General features: G+C 39.4%; 1 protein-coding gene across 4 annotated transcripts in view; it reads left to right on the top strand.

Moving 5' to 3' along the window:
• LOC126335244 (adenylate cyclase type 8) overlaps positions 1 to 21,736 on the top strand; it is a 1,717,934-nt gene that overhangs the window by 1,603,051 nt on the left and 93,147 nt on the right. For 2 of the 4 annotated variants that reach the window (XM_049998287.1, XM_049998285.1), the window contains exons 10-13: positions 3,406 to 3,555; positions 7,450 to 7,586; positions 8,430 to 8,523; positions 12,764 to 13,006. In XM_049998287.1, coding sequence (XP_049854244.1) covers positions 3,406 to 3,555; positions 7,450 to 7,586; positions 8,430 to 8,523; positions 12,764 to 13,006 — 624 coding nt within the window. The remainder of the gene's footprint in view (positions 1 to 3,405; positions 3,556 to 7,449; positions 7,587 to 8,429; positions 8,524 to 12,763; positions 13,007 to 21,736) is intronic. The other 2 variants (XM_049998288.1, XM_049998286.1) reach the window with 1 other exon arrangement.

Raw genomic sequence — 21,736 nt, 5'->3', positions numbered from 1 at the left:
TCCTAACATTGGGTCTCTGCATCCGATGACCCATGCATGTGCCAGAGTTAATGCCATGACATCAGCAATTATGTCCAAAATGGTCATGTAATCATCAACACTGGACATTCGCGCAGTGGCAGAGCATTGTATGGTCTGATGAATCCCAACTCCTTCTTCATCATACCAATGACACGGTGCAAATCTTTCGTCATCCAGGAGAACAGCTTCTTGACACCCTTACAATGGGACAGAGATAAGCTGGCAGCAGCTCCATTATGCTATGGGGCCCATAATGGGCATCCATGGGTCCATTGGATTTCATGCGAGGCATCATGACAGCCAAGGAGTATCGTACACTGATTACAGACTACGTACACCCCTTAGTGACGATCATGTTTCATGATGGCAGTGGCATTTTTCAACAATTTACTGTGCCATGTCCAAGCCCAGGAGTGTGATGGAGTGGTTCAAGGAACATAGTGGCAAGCTGCAGTTGATCCACTTCTCCCTCCAGCTCACTAGATCAGAACCTGATTGAACACATCTGGAATGTGATTGAATGCGGTGTCAGAGCTCATCACCCCCCCCCCCCCCCCCCTTTGCTGATGGGGCGGCACCTCCCTCTAGCAACCTACCCCGGCCTTATTGCTTCCATACCGTGACATGTCGCTACTGTTATCCGTGCCAAAAGTGGACATACCAGCTATTAGGTGGGTGGTCATAATGTTCTGGCTGAGCAGTGTATATTCGTTTAGTGGACATGGTTATTCTCAATGACAGTGCTGCTTTATAAGTACTTTAAAACAAATGAAATTATGTTTGTAATAAGATAATATGAATAGGGAGTCTCTTATTCGTGATTAATAAGTGATTTTCGTAAAATATAGGTATGAAACTGGGCATTCCTTGATGCCCTTTTGCCTGGTATTTAAAAGTCACTTTTTTGTAAAATTTTCCACAAATAGTAAGTTTTAGCAAAAAATTTGCATGCAGTGTGAGAAGCCGTTAAAAAATCATTTCTAATGATACTTCATTCATCCATGTACAATAAGGTTGTGTTGAGAAAAAGTGATATTGATAAGAAATTTCACAAAACGGAAAAACGTATTATGGTGTGATTATAAGGTCAGTCAGTTGAAATGAAATGATTGCATGAGCTCAGTCATGGGTAAAGCAAGTAGTAGACTTCAATTTATTGATAAAATACTGGGGAAGTGCAATCAGTCTACAAAGGAGATGGCTTATGATTCACTTACGAGACATTCTAGAAGACTCCTCAAGTGTGGGACATATTTATCTTTTCTACCATCCAAATTTCGGCTTTTATGGCATTATCATGTACAATGTTCAAGGTTGTTAGATCAGTATTAAGTCATATTTGTTCATACAACTTAATAATGTTAGATCAGTATTAAGTCATATTTGTTCATGCAACTTAATAATCATCTAACTGCCTTTAGTGCTACAGTTGAAAATGGCATAAGAGCTAAAATATTGATAGTGCAAAAGGTAAATATGATAACACACATTCAAAGGGCAGTTTTCTCTTTTAAAAAGGTCACAGGTTTGTTTAACCTGTGAAAGAGCATCACAGACATGCTAAAGAAACTGAAATGGCAGACTCTTGAAGATAGATATAACCTATCCTGGGAAAGTGTACTAACAAAGTTCCAAGAACTGGCCTTAAATATAACTAATTATCACTCACATAGGGATCGTGAGGATAAGATTAGAATAATTGCAGCACATACAAAGGCATTCAAACAATCATTCTTCTTGAGATCTATATGTGAATGGAAAATGGGAAGAAGCCCCAAAAAGTGGTAAAATGAGACATACCATCTGCCATGCACTTCACAGCAGTTTGCGGCGTAGATGTAGAAATAATATACGAGGGTCAGTCAAAAAGTAATGTCTCCTATTTTTTTTTCTACGTTTAATTGTCAGGAAATTTAAATGCAATTACATAGGTTGAAAACCACAACATTGAGGATCATTTTGTCATTTTTCAATGTAATCTCCGCCCATCTCTACAGTTTTGGTCCATCTTTGAACAAGGGCATGTATCCCAGCACGGTAAAAATCACAGCTCTGCTTCCTAAGCCATTGACGCACGGATGTTTTGACGGCCTCCTCATCTTCAAAATGAATCCCACGATGAGCTTCTTTTAGTGGCCCGAACAGATGGAAGTCTGATGGTGCCAGGTCAGGGCTGTATGGGGGATGAGGCAAAATTTCCCATCCAATTTTGACAATCTCGTCAGAGGTGTGACGACTGGTGTGTGGTCTTGCATTGTCATGCAAAAGAAGAACATCTGCCATTGATTTTGTTGGGCGAACTCGCTGAAGACGTGCTTTAAGTTTTTTGAGGGTTGTGACGTATTGAACAGAATTTATTGTGCATCCCTGCTCCAAAAAATCAACCAGAATCGCACCCTCTGTATCCCAGAAAACTGTTGCCATAACTTTCCCTGCCGATCGCACAGTTTTGAATTTTTTCTTCCTCGGCGAACTTGTGTGACGCCACTCCATTGACTGCCTCTTTGATTCGGGTTCAAAAAAATGCACCCATGTTTCGTCCCCGGTCACAATTTTTTTCAGAAACTCATCTCCCTCCAAACGGAAGCGCTGCAAGTGTTGGGAGGCTATTGTTTTCCTTGCCTCTTTATTCTGATCGGTTAACATTCTTGGAACCCACCGTGCACAAACTTTTGAGTACCCCAATTGTTTAATAATCGTGATCACACTGCCTTTACTAAGAGAAATAATGCGACACACTTCATCTGCAGTCACCCGACGGTCACCACGAATGATGTCATCAACTTGCTGAATGTTGTGTGGAGTCACTGCACTCACCGGCCTGCCGCTCCGCTTTTCGTCAGTCAACGGTGTTTGCCCTTCAGCTTCCTTACAACGACGAACCCATCGTCTAACAGTGCTGACATCCACTGTCACAACACCATACACCTTCTTCAGTCTTTCATGAATGCGTATGGGCGTTTCACCTTCTGCATTCAAGAATTCAATCACACAACGCTGTCTCAAACGAACATCGATGTCGGCCATCTTACAAACTTCTGCTGTGCTGCCACCTGTTGACACAGAAAGTTACTACTGCAATGGATTGCAGAAGGTTTGAGGAATGGCGCCAAATTCAAATTTTTCACTTAACTTAATTTTTTTAAGTAGAAAAAAAATGGGAGGCATTACTTTTTGACCGACCCTCGTATATCATGTAGATAGAAGGCTACACAATTTATGAGTATATATTTGTATCCAGAGACATTTTCTTGGCATGTATAGTTACTTTACATATTTCCATAAAAACTTAAAGGTGTCCCATATTTGCACATTGGTTATATGTATTGTTGAATGATGTTCTTGGACACAGTCAGATGCTTGAGAGGGTCCCCCTTGTTCCAGGAGACACACTGCCTGCGCATCAAACTTTTGGGAGACTGCTACTACTGTGTCTCTGGTTTGCCAAAAGCTCGTGCCGATCATGCTCACTGCTGTGTGGAGATGGGGCTGCATATGATCAAGGCTATTCAGCATGTACGTCAGAGAACACAGGTAATTTTCATTTTCTGTTATGTATCTCTGAAATACATTTGAAATGTGTTAAAGCAATGTCATTCACATGTTGCTGCCAAATTCAGTCAATTTTACTTCTCTATACTGTGCTTATCAAACTGTTGTCTTACATGTTTTTGTACATTAGGACAACATCACATTGAGGTGATCCAGTACTGCTGGGAGAACTGTCAAAGTCACCTCACACCCTCCCTGCATCCCAACCAACCACCACCACCACCACTACCCACCATAAAACTAGCATTCAAACTTTTTCTGTGCAGATTTTACAGATTTTATAATTTTCTGAGTGGTTTTAAGAAAAATGAAAATAATAAAATATTACTTAAATGGACTACATCGATGAAAAATATTGCACACTGTAAATTGAATGCTTGATTGTAATAAATAAATTACTAATCATATAACATTTCTAAAAATAATTAAAGTAAAATTGGTATCTTATTGTTTAAAGCACCTACTGTATGCTGGTTTCAGTATTATGCATAATAAACAACATATTTTATTTGCTCCTCCTAAATTACTGATAACCAATATGTAAGCTGTTAATTAGAAATAAAAGAAAATGAGCTATAATGCAAAAGTTAAGCAAATATCCCTTTACAATAGTTATAATGAAGAGTTAAGAAAATATTCGTTTACTAGAACAGTTTTCATACATTAGCACCTACTTGCTGATATTTTGGGTTCTACAATACAGTAACAAAGTAGCAGCAAGCACTCTGTTGTTGAACAAGAGCAAACAGTGTGGGAATCAGCTGTGAGAATCGTTGAACCTGAGCAAACTGTGTAGCTACTTTGTCCAGAGCATTTAGCTGTGTTATTTCTCGCGAGTATTTAAATTCTGTAACTTTTTTATTTTTCCGTGTTTTGGTTCTATATACAGTGGAACTTCGATTTTAAGTACTCCAGTTTTATGTTTTTTGTGATTCTATGCCATAAATTCGTAGCCCCTGTGAAAGTCCATAAGATCAGTGCTAAAAATTCCCCTATTTTAGGTTTCTTCCGATTAAAGTTTTCCTCAGTTCTACATTCTTACTAGATATGTTTCTTGACTTCATCTGGTTTTCTTCCTATTGATGTCTGGTGTGACTGAACAGCTTATAAGTGGCACAAAAGACAGATGGTTCACACCGTGAGTGGTGGCAGAGTTAAGAGAATATTTTAAGCTGTTGTGGAAAGGGAGAAGTGAAAGAGGAAATGCTGACATAATCCACAATCAGTGTTGCCAACACAATTGCAACATTTAGCTGCATTGCACAATTATCATACAACTACTGCTAGGTGACAAAGGAAAAACAGGGCAGCCAACATGAAGTGTTCCAAGCCAAGCCAATACCTTTTCTTCTGCCACTTAACTGAGGCTCATATATTTTCTATGTACAGTATTAAGCAACAATATCGATCATCAGCCTCTTTAATACAAAAACTGAGTCTTGAAGAATATGCTCGATCAGAATTAAGGAAATATCGGTCATTTCCAGCTAGTGATATCTTACTGGTGACTTGTTACACCAACAACAACTTGCACAGCCACCAGAACACACCAATACACATAATAAGTTTATAGACCGTAGCTCATGAAACATTCAAAATTCGTGAAGTACTGGATTATAAAGTATAAGCAGGTATATAAGTTATAAATGAAAGTTTATGGGAAAATTTCATTCTCCTCCTCCTAGGCAGCAATTTTTCCAACACTCATAATGTCAAATGACATAACGAAATCTCATAACCACAGATAAACAAGAAAGAAATTTCAAAATTTTACATCATATTATAGACTTATCAGGGAAAAAGTGAGTTTTGCACACTTGTAATACTGTAGGATACCTAATTGAAAAACTATTACTTTTGTTAATGATATATGAGGTAATGGAGCAATTCCTCTACACATTACTGGCACAAATTATACCTTAAACTACTTAGTTTCAAGGGTTCTTTCATTTTATGTTCACTTCCAAAATAGCAAAAATTTATAGCCTGCATTGTGAAATATGGTGAAAACCACCGATTTACAACAACTCAAATGTTTATTTTCCATCTGCAGCCAATAACAATATAGCATGGTGATGCCACACTAATGCAATGGCTCCTAGCACATAGAGTGATAAACAACAAGCTTAGTCAGTGGCTTATTCTAAAGAATGGCTGATGTGATTGGTGTGTAGCAAATGAACTGGCTGTGGCTTCCACTTATGTTTAATTTATATAGTTAAACCTCATACGCACATCACTAGTGTGCATTAATTTTACTTACAGTAGTTCTACTCGGAACCTGTCAACAAAATGTTACCTACTGCAGCCAACATAGGCTACTCCATTTCCTGTGTGCAGCACCACAATTAATAGAACGTGGTCAGTGAACAGTTGTTCATCTTTGTTGTAGCCCTCAGTGGTGTTTAATGTGTTATGATGGCAGACAGATTGTTATAAATGTAATGGATTGCTGGGACAAAGTAACACTGAAATCACAGCAGGCTTACCTTTATTTTATATTCATCAGTATAAATAAGTACCATGTGTGAACGAAAACTTGTATGTATGTATGTGCTTTCACAAACCCTGCTGTATGTACACTAGAGCAAACAATGAGTTCGAAGTGCAAATGGCATGTGCTGCAGTACTGCAGAATATTCCACTTTGACTATGCAGCACAATGAACAAGGAAAAGTTTACAAGCAATTAACTAGAGGTCACTGCCTTCACGTTACCAGAATATGCTGTACAGGCATTGGCTACAGACAGAAAACACACATCCCCACATGTTAGATTCAGATACCTTCCACCGTACTTCACAGTTTTCAGTTCATTTCACCACATTCATCAATGTTTGCTTTTGTCTGGGTAAGCACAAAGGAAAGACCTCTGAAAAATATGTGTTTTGACATAAAATTTGTGGTTATAGCATGTCAGAAAATAGCTCGATTACCTTCTACCCAGGTACAAATTTCAATTTTTAGTAAGTTTATACTTTCTGTTACACATCCGTGATTTTTTTAAGAACTGATGAAATTCATTACCGCATTACATTGCATTGTACATTTAATTTCCTTCACTTGTATAGATACTGTGTAATGTATTGAAGAGGATTATTATTTTTAATCATATATGCCAATTACATATATTTTTGCTGATATTTTGGGCGTTTTAACATTTTCCTCGATTCTGCATTCTCCTAGACCACTTGAAAATGTGAAATACGGGTTAACATTTGTCATGTGTATGAAATTAATAACCCAGTTTTTTCTGCTAGTTCTTATAGAATGTTTATCTGTTTTGTTACATCTTATAGGTTCTCTGCTAAGATTGCTTTGCTAAATCATCAGCAAAAGCTAAGCATCCAGTGTCATGGTTCTCTCTCTCTCTCTCTCTCTCTCTCTCTCTCTCTCTCTCTCTCTCTCTCTCTATCAAGTTTTTAATTTTTCCCTCTTGTACTTTTCTTTTTACCATTCTTGTACTACACTCCCTGAAACATAAAATAATAAATAGTGACAGTCTATGCCTCTGCCTCTTGCCTATTTGAATTTCAAAGTATTTGATATTTCACCCGAAATTTCATCTTTGTAAATTGTATTAGTCCAAATTTGCTGAATGATTGCCATTGTTTTATTGCCAGTTCCAAACTTCTGTGATATTGAATAATGTGTCACTATCTATGGAATCATAGGCTTTTCTTTTTAAATCAAAAAAGGATACATGAAGATTCTGAGCTCACTTGCTGATACCCGATTAAGAACTTTACATTTTATTCCTCCCTGACCCATGATTTTTCTCTCCTAAATCCTCTCAGGTATTCTCCTTATTATTCCTCTCAGTGGGTATTTAAAATAATAATTCTATTAATTTAAGAACTCGTCTTTCTTGTTACAGGTAGATTTAAATATGCGAATTGGCATACACTCAGGTTCTGTTTTATGTGGAGTACTTGGGCTGCGGAAATGGCAGTTCGATGTGTGGTCTTATGATGTAACTCTTGCCAATCACATGGAAAGTGGAGGTATTCCAGGGTGAGCATTTTAATTCTTAATGTCTGATCTCTTTTTCATATGATCCCATCAGACTTAACACATTTACTGCTGTTAAAGAGATGAGATGAATAAAATATCTATCATAACTTCCAGTGTACATGATCATCCCTCCCTCCCTCCCTCTCTCCCTCCCTCCCTCTCCCCCCCCCCTGCCTCCCTCCCTGCCTGCCTCCCTGTCACACACCCACACACAAACACAAACACACACCTGTCCCCCTTTTGATATATAGAGTAATTGATGATGTAAATGCATCAATAAGCCCAGTCAACTTGGGCTCTAAAATGCATACCTGAAGCGCTATGTATACTTCTTCATCCTTGGTATGGTGTAACAAATCCTTTCTACTGCAAGCTTTTTGCTTTCCATATTTTGAGAGGCGGCAGTATGGACAAAAAAAAAAAAAAGTTTGGTAAACGGGGGCTCTAAAGTGCATCCCTTAAGAGCTGTGATCACTTGTTTAACTCATGTTTACTGGACAATTTTTTCTTGTTTTGTCCCATACTACCTCCTCCCAAGATATGGACAGCAAAGAGCTTTTAGTGGAAGAGATTTGTTTCACCATATCGAAGATTAAGAAGTGCTCATAGATCTTCAGGTGCCAGTATGCAATTTAGAGCCCATATTTGCTAGACTTTTTTGCTACTAGTGTCTTATACTTTAAACTGTATGAGTTTCCACCATTAATAATGATCACATTGTGTATTTCTGTTTTTCCTCTTATAAATTTTTTCCTGGAACAGAGCTGGACAGCTTTTAACATAATGTTTACAGTTAACTGATTGCCCTGTTATCAATATACTGAGACTTACATTGGTTCCCAGGCGAGTCCACATCTCAAAGGCAACATTAGATTGTCTGAATAATGCCTATGAAGTGGAGCCTGGATATGGTGAGACCCGTGATAATTACCTGAAGGTAAGTGTCTATTTTACCTAGCCCAATGCAGTCAAATATGCATTTTTTTATTCTAATGCGTGCTTATGGAATTTTGTCTCATTTATGTGACCTGATTTGTGATTTTGTTGTCAGAGATGTCACAGTTTGTAGTAACTGATGGAAAGTTGTTGAGTAAAACAGAAGTGATTTCTGGCATTTCCCAATGTAGTGTTACAGGCCCTGCACTGTTCCTTATCTATATAAATGACTGAGGAGACAATCTGAGCAGCCATCTTAGGTTGTTTGCAGATGATGCTGCCTTTTATCATCTAGTAAAGTTGCCAGAAGGTCAAAACATATTGCAAAATGATTTAGGAAAGATATCTGTATGGTGCAAAAATTGGTAGTTGACCCTAAATAATGAAATGTGTGAAGTCACCCACATGACTGCTAAAAGGAATAGATTAAACTTCAATTACATGATAAATCAGTCAAATCTAAAGGCCTTAAACCCAACTAAATACCTAGAAATTACAATTACAAACAACTTACTTTGGAAGAAACGCATAGGAAATTTTGTGGCAAAGACAAACCAAAGACTGTGTTTTATTGACAGAAAACTTAGAAAATGTAACACTAAAGAGACTCATACACTGTGCTTGTCTGTCTTCCTTTGGAGTACTGCTACATGGTCTGGAATCCTAACCAAATAGGATTAACAGAGTACATCGAGAAATTTCAAACAGCAGCAGTACATTTTGTATTATCACGAAACAGGGGTGCGAGCATCACCGACATGATACAGGATTTGGGATGGACATAATTAAAACATAGGTGTTTTTCATTGAGGTGGAATCTTCTCACAAAATTTCAATGACCAACTTTCTCCTCTGAATGTGAAAATATTTTGTTGATGCTGATCTACATAGGGAGAAATGATCATCATAATAAAATACGGGAAAATGGAGCTCACATGGAAAGATATAAGTGTTCGCTTTTTCCATGTGCTGTTTGAGATTGGAATAATAGAGAAGTATTGTGAAGGTGGTTCAGTGAACCCTCTGCCAGACAGATTATTCATGTAGACATAGATGTGGATGTAGATGATTGACAATGCTAGAAGAAGGTGACATATTGGTATCTATGAATGTAATGTAAGGTAGTAGAGCCAATAAAATATACTAATGTCTATTGTGTTATTCATTGAGGTGGAATCTTCTCACAAAATTTCAATGACCAACTTTCTCCTCTGAATGTGAAAATATTTTGTTGATGCTGATCTACATAGGGAGAAATGATCATCATAATAAAATACGGGAAAATGGAGCTCACATGGAAAGATATAAGTGTTCGCTTTTTCCATGTGCTGTTTGAGATTGGAATAATAGAGAAGTATTGTGAAGGTGGTTCAGTGAACCCTCTGCCAGACAGATTATTCATGTAGACATAGATGTGGATGTAGATGATTGACAATGCTAGAAGAAGGTGACATATTGGTATCTATGAATGTAATGTAAGGTAGTAGAGCCAATAAAATATACTAATGTCTATTGTGTTATTCTTTTATGTTGTCACCCAAGTAAATACTGTCAATTTTATGTAGCTAGAATGTACAGATATTCTAAAACAATCATGTGAATGTGTAATTCCTTAGGCAAAATATACACTTTATCAGTGCACTTACAAGTATTGCACTGATTTATCAGTACACTTACAAGTATTGCATTGAGAAGGTGGAGACAGTAGGATGCAAAAATATATTCCATATAATGAGTTTATGTTTTAGTGTTTGTGGGCTCTACTACCCTGAATCTTTTGTGGAAATAACTACAACTTAGTATTATAAAGACTAAAACAATATCCACTTTCAAGCTCAGAACACATTAATAAAAATATCTCTCTCTTGTTCTCTCTAACACTCACTCACACACACACACACACACACACACACACACACACACACACACACACACACACACTAATGTCTATTTTTCAGCTAAAATTGATTTTATCGTCATTACTGTGATTGGAGGGATAACTATTTTTAAAATCGATGACAATACATGCTTATTGAAGCAAAGTAAAAACAAGCTCTCTGTATAATGGATCTGCTGTAACAGTAAGTATGAGGTAATACTGAATGAAGTTGAAGACATGTACCTGCAATTTATGGAAGTGTGAGAGTGCATTAGATATGTGGCATTACTGAGTAAAGGTCAGTAATCATGCTGAGAGAGCTTAGCATCACTTAAGATTTCGATTAAAAGCATAATTGTGAAGAATCCAGAGAATAACCAGAGATAGAATTGTTTTGGTTTAGATATGAAATCATTGTCCATCAAGTAGACTGGCATTGAGTGTGGATTCTCCTGTAGGCAAGCAAGGGGATGTATGTTGTGGACTGCACTCTCTCACTCTCTCTTTAAAAACTGTTGTTATGAGTTGCATAGCCCACTTGATAAACTTAGTTTCCCTCACAGTTCCTTGCTGTTGTATGGAGCCATTTTCTGCAGCTGGGCAGTTTTCATCATTTCCTTTCCAGAATGTAAACTGTTGTTATGAGTTGCATAGCCCACTTGATAAACTTAGTTTCCCTCACAGTTCCTTGCTGTTGTATGGAGCCATTTTCTGCAGCTGGGCAGTTTCCATCATTTCCTTTCCAGAATGTATGCAAAGGTATCACATGTATAAAATAATCCAACATTACTCGCTGAAAATGCTTCTGTAATTTTTTGAAGATATCCATATAGAGTAGCTGTCCCTTTCTACCCAGTCACATATATCATATTCTCTGTGATCTCTCTTTCTTTTTTGTTAATGAAATGAATCGTATGTGTGTGAGAGTACCATTCGTTTGTCTGAGGTGATATAAATCCCACACTACCAGTTGTTATTTCAGTATAAGAGGGATGATTTTTGTAGCTACTTTCTTTCACTCAAGACATGCACATTTTGAGAGAGCACACGACAATTCAGATCACAGGCCTGCTTATAGAGGCCTCCTGGTCGGCCCCCTGATGCGCTCTGGTGAGCCACCAAAGAAACATCATTGTTTAATTGAATGCAAATGAATACTTGGTCTATTCTTCATGCTGTATTACTGTGGTCCAATCAAGATGTACAGTGCTGTGCACTACTATCTTACTTGTTGCTCTATAAAGTGCTGTGTTCCATACATTGTGTTTGCTCTTGCTACAACACAAATATCCTGCAGTTTCCAGTATCCTTTCACATAACCATAGGGAACTAGAGTACTGTGAAAATATTGGAGTTACAACAGATATTGCCTGTTAATTCATAATTATATTGCATATGCTGTATATCATGTTTTGCTGAGGTTCTTCTAGAGTTAAGAGTCTGCAGCTACTCTCTCTCTCTCTCTCTCTCTCTCTCTCTCTCTCTCTCTCGCTCTGTGTGTGTGTGTGTGTGTGTGTGTGTGTGTGTGTGTGTGTGTGTGTGTGTGTGTGTGTGTGTGTGTGTGTGTGTGTGTGTGTGCGCGCGCGCACGTGCGCACGTTTCTGTGTGTGTATGATAAAACTATTGCATCAATGCTCCCTGGTGATGATTGACTATTGGTTCTTTCGAGTGCCTGTGTTATACCAAACTGAAGCATCTTTTTGAAACAACCCTTTCCAAGCTATGTGACCACTGTGACAGTAACAACTGGAACCACGCTGACAGATGCACGGACATAAAAGTATGGCTGATCCTCTACTTGTTGGAATAATTTAAAAAGTATTTACCAGAATAAATATTTGAACAGTAACAACATAGTTTTATGCACAAATGATGAACATGGTATACACACCATTTACCACAACATGTCATTTCATTTATGTAGGTCTCTTGAGAAAAATATCATTTCTGCTAAAACTGAGGAGGATGGTTTTTATATGTGGAATAATTGCTACTTTGTTGGTTCCTGTCTTATTCTGCCTCACTTATTTGGATTTTGATGCTCTTTGAAATGTTGTAGTTCTTGTTCTGTGAGTAATGTACTTTGGTGTATTGCTTTATTTTTATTGTTTTTTGTGTCCTTACTCTGTACTAAACACAGCATTACCTTCAATAAGGAAAAATCATCTGCCTTTCTTGTTACAGGTAACTACAAACTTTCTTAATATACAATGCAACAATTTGTGTTACATAAATAAATATGGAACTTCAAATGTTTACATTTGTCAACTACGCTCATTATAACAACCTCATTGAAGAGATTTTATAAATAAATTTGTGTAACTGTCTATTGATTAGTGAACATCTACATTTTGTATTTCAGGAACAAGGAGTTGAAACATTTTTAATAAAGCAAGTGGAGCCTCTAAGACCACGGAAGAGAGTATATCAAGGACGTTATTCAAGACCACGGCTGTGGTCGGAAGATGAGAAGGCTGGGACAATGGTTACTGTTATCTCCAACAATAACAACAATAGTTCTGTCATCACCACTGCTCACAATAATCAATCGTCTATAGATGATGAAACAACTACTGATTGGCAACCAGAAATTCCATTTGGAAATGTTTGTATCTGCCATGTTGACTTCTCACAGTTTATGTTGTCTTTTTGTTTCTGTGCTTGTTTGACTCCTCACTGATATTTTCCTGTAACCCACCAATAATGCAATTTCTCAGCTTGAAAATACATATAAATGATTAATGGAAAATCTCATATAAAGATGTGAAACAAATACTAACAAAGAGATAGAGGGGCTGGCCAGTACTTACCTCAGCTCAGTACAGCCGATAGAGACACGAAAAAACACAAAAAACAACCAAAAATTTACTTTCCTAGCTTTCAGAATGAATGTTCCTTCATCAGGGAGGAGAGAGGGGAACAAAAGGGAAGAAGGGAAAGTGGATTTAGTTACTCACAACCCAGGTTATGAAGCAACAGGGAAAGGAAAACAGGGAAAGGAAAACAGGGAGGGTAGCAAGGATGGAAGCATGGTTGTCAGAGGGAAGCCAAAGATATTTTACTGTAAGTACTATGCCAGATTCAAACCAAAGAGGATGCATACAGAAGTAAAGAGGTATATAGTATAAAGATAAACACAACTATGTAGGATGAAAATATGCGTGAATGGCTGAAGAGGAAAAGGAAAGAAGAGAAGACTGAAGATTAAATGGGAGTGAGGTTGTTAAACGTAGGTTCAGTCAAGGGGGATGGCGGGATGAAAGGATGTTTTGGAGTGCAATTTCCCATCTCCACAGTTCAGAGGGACTGGTGTTGGGTGGGAGAAGCCAAATGACACATATGGAGTAGCAGGTTCCTAGGTCCCTAGAATTATGCTGGAGGGCATGCTCTGCTACTGGGTATTGGACATCTCCTAGGTGGACAGTTCGTCTGTGTCCGTTCATGCGCTCAGCCAGTTTAGTTGTTGTCATACCGATGTAAAAGGCTGTGTAGTGCAGGCATGTCTGCTGATAAATGACATGTAGTTTCACATGTGGCCCTGCCTTGAATTGTGTATGTTTTACCAGTAGTGGGGCTGGAGTAGGTGGTTGTGGGGGGATGCATGGGGCAGGTTTTGCAGCGGGGTCGGTTAAAGGGGTATGAACTGCTGGGTAGAGAAGGTAATCTGGGAATATTGTAGGGTTTAACAAGGATGCTATGGAGGTTAGGGGGGGACAAAGGCAACTCTGGGAGGTGTGGGAGAATTTTGTCAAGGGATGATCTCATTTCAGGGGTTGACTTGGGAAAGTCATATCCCTGGCGGAGTAATTTGTTTATGTATTCGAGGCCAGGACAATATTGGGAGGCAAGAGGGATGCTCCTATGTGGTCTGGGGGTAGGAACATTGTTGTTGGACAGGGAAGAATGTATTGCTCGGGAAATCTGTTTGTGGACAAGGTCTGCAGGATAGTTGCAGGAGAGGAAAGCATTGGTCAGGTTATTGGTGTAATTGTTGAGGGATTCGTCACTGGAGCAGATACGTTTGCCCCGAATACCTAGGCTGTAGGGAAGGGAGCGTTTGATGTGGAATGGATGGTAGCTATCAAAGTGAAGGTACTGTTGTTTGTTTGTGGGTTTGATATGGACAGAGGTGTGGATGTGAGCTTCAACAAGATGAAGGTCAACATCCATGAAGGTGGCTTGGGTTTTGGAGAAGGACCAGGTAAAATTCAGATTCGAAAAGGAGTTGAGGTTATGGAGGAAATTAAGGAGTGTTTCTTCACCATGAGTCCAGACCACAAAGATGTCGTCTATAAACCTATACCACGCCAGGGGAAGCAGCTGTTGGGTCTTCAGGAAAGCCTCCTCCATGCGGCCCATGAAGAGGTTGGCATAGGACAGAGCCATCCTGGTTCCCATGGCCATTCCCCTAATTTGTTTGTAGGTCTGGCCTTCAAAAGTGTAGTAATTATGGGTGAGGATGAAGTTGGTAAGTGTGATAAGGAACGAGGTTTTTGGAAGATCTTCGGGTGGGCGTTGGGAGAGGTAGTGCTCAAGGGCAGAGAGACCATGGGTATGTGGGATGTTTGTGTAAAGGGATGTAGCATCTATGGTGACAGGATAGGTTTCAGGTGGGAGAGGAGTGGGAATGGATTTGAGGTGTTCTAGGAAGTGATTTGTGTCTTTGATGTAGGATGGGAGTCTGCGGGTGATAGGTTGTAGGTGTTGGTCTACCAGAGCTGAGATACGTTCTGTTGGGGCTTTGAAGCCTGCTACAATGGGATGGCCAGGATGGTTCTCTTTGTGGATTTTGGGTAATAGGTAGAAGGTAGGGGTATGTGGCTCAGGTGGAGTGAGTTTGGCCACTGTTGTAAATGACATTCCTCTTGGTGCTGTGCTGACCGCTGAATGAAAAAAAATTACATTCTTATATACTTGGGAAAAAATTGTACTTATACTAAGGATGAGCAGGAAGGGTGTCAGACATTCTTTATTGGTGTTTGCTTTGTTTCTAGTCATTGGTGGAAACAGGTGAATGAGCAACAGGCAACAGTTGTGAAGTAGTGCTGTTTAATAGCTGCCTGGTACTGTCTAAGGTGTTCCAATACTCTGTGTACCTACACCCATCATAGTCTTATGTGCCTCTGTGGGTTGTTCTGAGAATTCTGTTGTCCCGTAGTGCTGTTACTGCTGGCAATCAAGATGCTGGGTTGGAAGTCCAAACCTTTCTTCTCTGTTCATGTTGGCATGTCACTTAGCCATTTCTGTTGCCTCTCAAATCTTCCTTGCCAAGGTAAGTGGCTGTTTGGCCAGTACACAGGCTTCTCGAAATATTATCTGTTTGCCTGACTCATCATCGTGTTCTGCCATTGCTGCATTGGTGTGCTGTCTCAGATGAACATATCTTTCACATTCAGTTATCCATCTCACCTACTTACAATAGCCTACACTCATAGCTGATTTTGTAGACTGCTGCAATATTTGGCTTGTCAGTTGCATTTTTCATTGGCCAAGAACATATTTTATTTTGTTGCAGCTCCAAAAAACTGAGCTAATACCAGATCTGCGAAGAATTTTGTCCACACTTTGAGCCCATGCATGTATTTTAATAGAGATATATTTTGTAGTTCCTTCTGCTATTTTTTATTACCTTCATCCTGTGTTGCCATGATTCTATCCATCTTCTTCAGCTCATAACCACTGACTCCAAAAGCAGACCAGAGGTTTCTTAGTTTCTCTGTTAGATGTACATTGTCATTCATTCTCCAGGCTATCTTTGTTAAAGTGTGCAGTGACTGATTTATTCTGTATAGGGCAATGTTGGGAAGAGGCATGTAATTACCTGTCAGTGCTAGGGGATTTTCTGTACACTCTCTGGCCAAGCTTACCATCTAGGTTTCAGTAAACTTCCATGTTGAGAAAAGGCAGCTCTTCTATCCCCATGGTAAAGTGGATTTAGCTACGCTGTTGATTGAGATGTTGGTAAAGGTTCCATATCACTTCTTCTCCATGTGGTCGGATGACAAAGGTATTTTCACCTTACCAGAGACAGCATTCAGGCCATAATGGTGTAGACTGGAGAGCTTCGAAGCCAGTGGTTATGAGTTGAAGGTGACACAGGATGGAGGTTATATGGAAGAGGGGAAGGAAAAAAACATTGCCCTGTTACCATGTGTGCAAGAGTTCACTGAAAATGTTAGCAAAGTTCTTCACAGACCACGTGTCAAGCAAATTATCCAAAGCAGCAACAAAATAAAAAATGGTCTTGGCTCAGTGAAAGATGCAGTCGACAAGCTACGTACTGTGGGAATCCACGAAATCAGCTGCAAATGTGAATTAGTATATGTGGGCGAGGTGGGGTGACTGATAAGTACTCGGATACCTGAATGTGAAAGGTACATTCATCTGAGATGGCACACCAATGCAGCCATAGCAAAACACCATGAAGAGTATGGGAAACAGATAATACTTCGAGAAGCCCAAGCACTGTCCCAACAGGCTCTTACTTACTGTGAGGAAGAAGATTAGAGAGGCAATAGAAATAACTAACTGACCTTCCAACATGAATAAAGAAGATGAGTACATACTTACTATGTCTTGGCTGCCACCAGTAAAAGTGCTACAGCATGACAGCGTTTGCAAATCACATTCGCATATGAAACAAGTGCAGCCATAGGCACACAGAGTAATGGCACATCTCAGCATGCACCGGGCAGCATAAAACAACTGTTTTTCACTACTGCTGAGTGTTCCTGATAGACCTATTTCCACTAATGACAAGAAATAAAGTAAACATCAATAAAAATTGTCTGTTTCCACTAGTGACAAGAAATAAAACAGACAGCAATAAAGTGTGTCTAACACCCCTCCTCCTCATCTTCAATACCCTTTAGCAAAGCATGAAAACGGTATCTTCTACTAGCATATAAGAAGTTAAGTTTTTCTCATTTATTAGTCAGCACTACACAGATGTGCCAAGTATTATGATTTGTCCATAATTATTACGATTTGTAGGCTAAAATTATGGTCATGGAAGCCATATTAAAATTGTAGAATTTGCTATTTGATTTATCTCAGTAATTTGACAACACCGTGTTCTATGTTGCATCATTTTGTGAACCAGTATTGTTTCAGTACTAATGCAAACACCCATTATCATCTGTTTAGCACAAACTATTATCATATACACAAACACTTATCTAATACAGGGGTGCCTCATGAACTTCACTACTGTGGGTGCGTAAACTTGTTGTATTATGTTGAAATTTGAATTCATGAGAACACTAGCAGACTATTTTTTTGCTAGGCACTTTTCTTATGCCTTCACAATTAAGTTAAAGGGCTTTTGAACAGATCATTAGCAAATGCAACCACAGTTCCCAAGTTATTAGTGACATATGCATTGCCCTATTCTGTGTTTGTGGAGAATTACACTTTTTAACCTTTACACAATGTATTCTGTTGTTCGTTTGTAAATGACAAAAGTTTAAAGTCATTAGTTTTTTTCTTTGAAAATTCCTTTCCTTGTGCTTACCAATTATGCAGTGTTTTTAACTGTTTTGTCATTTGAGAATTGGTCTTATTTCACACTCGACTAACATTTTATACACTCCTGGAAATGGAAAAAAGAACACATTGACACCGGTGTGTCAGACCCACCATACTTGCTCCGGACACTGCGAGAGGGCTGTACAAGCAATGATCACACGCATGGCACAGCGGACACACCAGGAACTGCGGTGTTGGCCGTCGAATGGCGCTAGCTGCGCAGCATTTGTGCACCGCCGCCGTCAGTGTCAGCCAGTTTGCCGTGGCATACGGAGCTCCATCGCAGTCTTTAACACTGGTAGCATGCCGCGACAGTGTGGACGTGAACCGTATGTGCAGTTGACGGACTTTGAGCGAGGGCGTATAGTGGGCATGCGGGAGGCCGGGTGGACGTACCACCGAATTGCTCAACACGTGGGGCGTGAGGTCTCCACAGTACATCAATGTTGTCGCCAGTGGTCGGTGGAAGGTGCATGTGCCCGTCAACCTGGGACCGGACCGCAGCGACGCACGGATGCACGCCAAGATCGTAGGATCCTACGCAGTGCCGTAGGGGACCGCACCGCCACTTCCCAGCAAATTAGGGACACTGTTGCTCTTGGGGTATTGGCGAGGACCATTTGCAACCGTCTCCATGAAGCTGAGCTACGGTCCTGCACACCGTTAGGCCGTCCTCCGCTCACGCCACAACATCGTGCAGCCCGCCTCCAGTGGTGTCGCGACAGGCGTGAATGGAGGGACGAATGGAGACGTGTCGTCTTCAGCGATGAGAGTCGCTTCTGCCTTGATGCCAATAATGGTCGTATGCGTGTTTGGTGCCGTGCAGGTGAGTGCCAAAATCAGGACTGCATATGACCGAGGCACACAGGGCCAACACCCGGCATCATGGTGTGGGGCGCGATCTCCTACACTGGCCGTACACCTCTGGTGATCGTCGAGGGGACACTGAATAGTGCATGGTACATCCAAACCGTCATCGAACCCATCGTTCTACCATTCCCAGACCGGCAAGGGAACTTGCTGTTCCAAAAGGACAATGCACGGCCGCATGTATCCCGTGCCACCCAACGTGCTCTAGAAGGTGTAAGTCAACTACCCTGGCCAGCAAGATCTCCGGATCTGTCCCCCATTGAGCATGTTTGGGACTGGATGAAGCGTCGTCTCATGCGGTCTGCATGTCCAGCACGAATGCTGGTCCAACTGAGGCGCTAGGTGGAAATGGCATGGCAAGCCGTTCCACAGGACTACATCCAGCATCTCTACGATCGTCTCCATGGGAGAATAGCAGCCTGCATTGCTGCGAAAGGTGGATATACACTGTACTAGTGCCGACATTGTGCATGCTCTGTTGCCTGTGTCTATGTGCCTGTGGTTCTGTCAGTGTGATCATGTGATGTATCTGACCCCAGGAATGTGTCAATAAAGTTTCCCCTTCCTGGGACAATGGATTCACGGTGTTCTTATTTCAATTTCCAGGAGTGTATTTTGGGAAACAAAACCCTGATTATAATTTTTAAAGTTCCAGCACCCTACCTTGTCTTTCTTACTAGGAGCTAAAGGCCAAAAATTTTACTTTTCAAGCCTTATAATTAGGCTCCAAATCAAGATTTTTTTATCGTCAAATTTTAAAAGCAGTTCTGGGCAAGGGCTCCTGGACCCCCTCCCATATTCTTTTGTTCCCATTATTGATAGCTTCTTTCCATACTTGGCATCTCTTAAAATACCCTGGGGAAGGCCATTTGCTACAGTAGCCAAAATGTAGGAGAATTTTACATAATGATAATGTGGTCACAAACACTGAGAATTTTATTGACAGAACAAATCTGTTATACAGTGAAATATATGCAGAATGCAGTGTATTGTAGTCTTAAATAAGCCTATGGCTGTTTATACTTTGAGTAAAATCGCATATGAAACTTCATCCCTCATGTAGCTTGTGTAGGATTGCCACCTTTGGCAAGTCAAAAGTTGGGACCTGCCACATTTGACTAGCCAGAAGTTGGGACACTTAAAAATAGAAGGTAGCACTTCATATATTAAATATGCAATTCCTTCTAACATTCTGATAGATACTATTAATGCCATCACATGAATTCAAAATGTGTCTCACCATTTCCATGGTGCTTGTTTCCATCTTATGACCATTATAATCTGTGTTTCATCCAGTTTGTCTAAATCAGTAACTTTCCCTGTATTATGTACATGGAATCAAACTGTGTGATTTCTCTCTGTAAAGATAACATTTTGAGTTGCAGACAGGCACAAAGAAACAACTATTTTTCATTGTACCTGTTTGCAATTCATCGTGTCATCTTTATAGTGAATAGCAATCCTACCTTTTCATAATGTTGTTGACATTTCAACCTGGGCTTTCCAATGCATGATTTCTCTGTTTTCCTGGCAGCCTGTAATACATACTGCATCACTGCTACCTGCATGATCATGCATGCTTCTTCCCTCAGTGTAGGGCTGATTATAATGATCCAAATATTCAGTGCTTAGTGTGTATCTTCAATGAAAAACAAAAAGATAGTATTTGTTCCCTTTATATCTATTCACATGTTTTGCTAATATTAGCCGATGTTGTTGCTGGAATCTAGCAAGTGTCTCTGTGCTACTAAACTTGAGATACTGATAATTAATGAGGTATTGATTGTTGCTGAATATGTCTATACACTACATGTAGCTGTTAAGGGCATCAGGTGCGTATTTTTGTTTGAATGGACTTCACCTACCCATCACAAAAAGTGCTTATTGTATGATTCATGTGATATACAGTAACAAAGGACTGCATCATTTTGTTTCTGATTACATACAAAAAATTTTCAGATTCTAATTTTACTTGTCCTGGTACGATACTCAGATATTTTATTGACCATGAAAGCAAAATATTAGTAATAATACACATATCCAGAATTGACAGAATATAGCTGTGACATTGTACTGTGTTCTCTGGTACTGTAAAGACAGGGTAACATGGGACAGTAACTATAGTCAGTCCTTACTGCAAGCCCTATTGAATGATAATAAAACCAGTCTTATTTGAGCCTTCTGTCAACTCAGTACATAAAACTATAATTCAGACAATATGAGAGAACTAAAATGATGATTTACATTGACATTTGATCCCACATGTACATTCAATAAACTCCCAGAACGAATTTTTCACTCTGCAGTGGTGTCTATGTTAATATCAAACTTCCTGGCTGATTAAAACTGTGTACCAGACTGAGACTGTTGCTACGAAATTTCATATCAGCACACACTCAAGCAAATAGATTAAATGTTTCAAAACCTTGGATTACAAATGGAATAAAAGTATCTTGCGAAACAAAAAGCAGACTGTACTTAATGTCAAGGGAAAATGATGACTACAGAGCTAAATCACATTACAAGTTATGTTGTAAAATTCTAAACAAAGTAATCAGAACCTAAAACTGTATATATTTTCAAGAAAACATAAATGCCTCTAATAAGAAGATAAAAACTATATGGAACATAGTAAAAAGTGAAACAGGAAAAACTAATCAGTCAAATGAGGAAATTATGTTAAATGTAAATAATGAGTTGATTAGAGATACCTTCAAAATTGCAGACACTTTCAACAAATTTTTCCTTTCAATAGCAGACAACTTAGGTTTGCACAGTTCCTCAGAAGACAGCTTAGAATGTTGAAAAAAATGCATTTCCACAAAAGTTTGATAAAATTAAACTATATCCTACCTCACTGAAAGAGATTTCTAATATTATTAGCTCTCTTAAAAACAAAGGCTCCAATGGTTATGATTAAATCAGCACTGCCATAATT

This window comes from Schistocerca gregaria, chromosome 2, assembly GCF_023897955.1.
Source record: "Schistocerca gregaria isolate iqSchGreg1 chromosome 2, iqSchGreg1.2, whole genome shotgun sequence".
NCBI lineage: Eukaryota > Metazoa > Arthropoda > Insecta > Orthoptera > Acrididae > Schistocerca > Schistocerca gregaria.
This window is presented reverse-complemented; position numbering and strand designations above follow the sequence as displayed.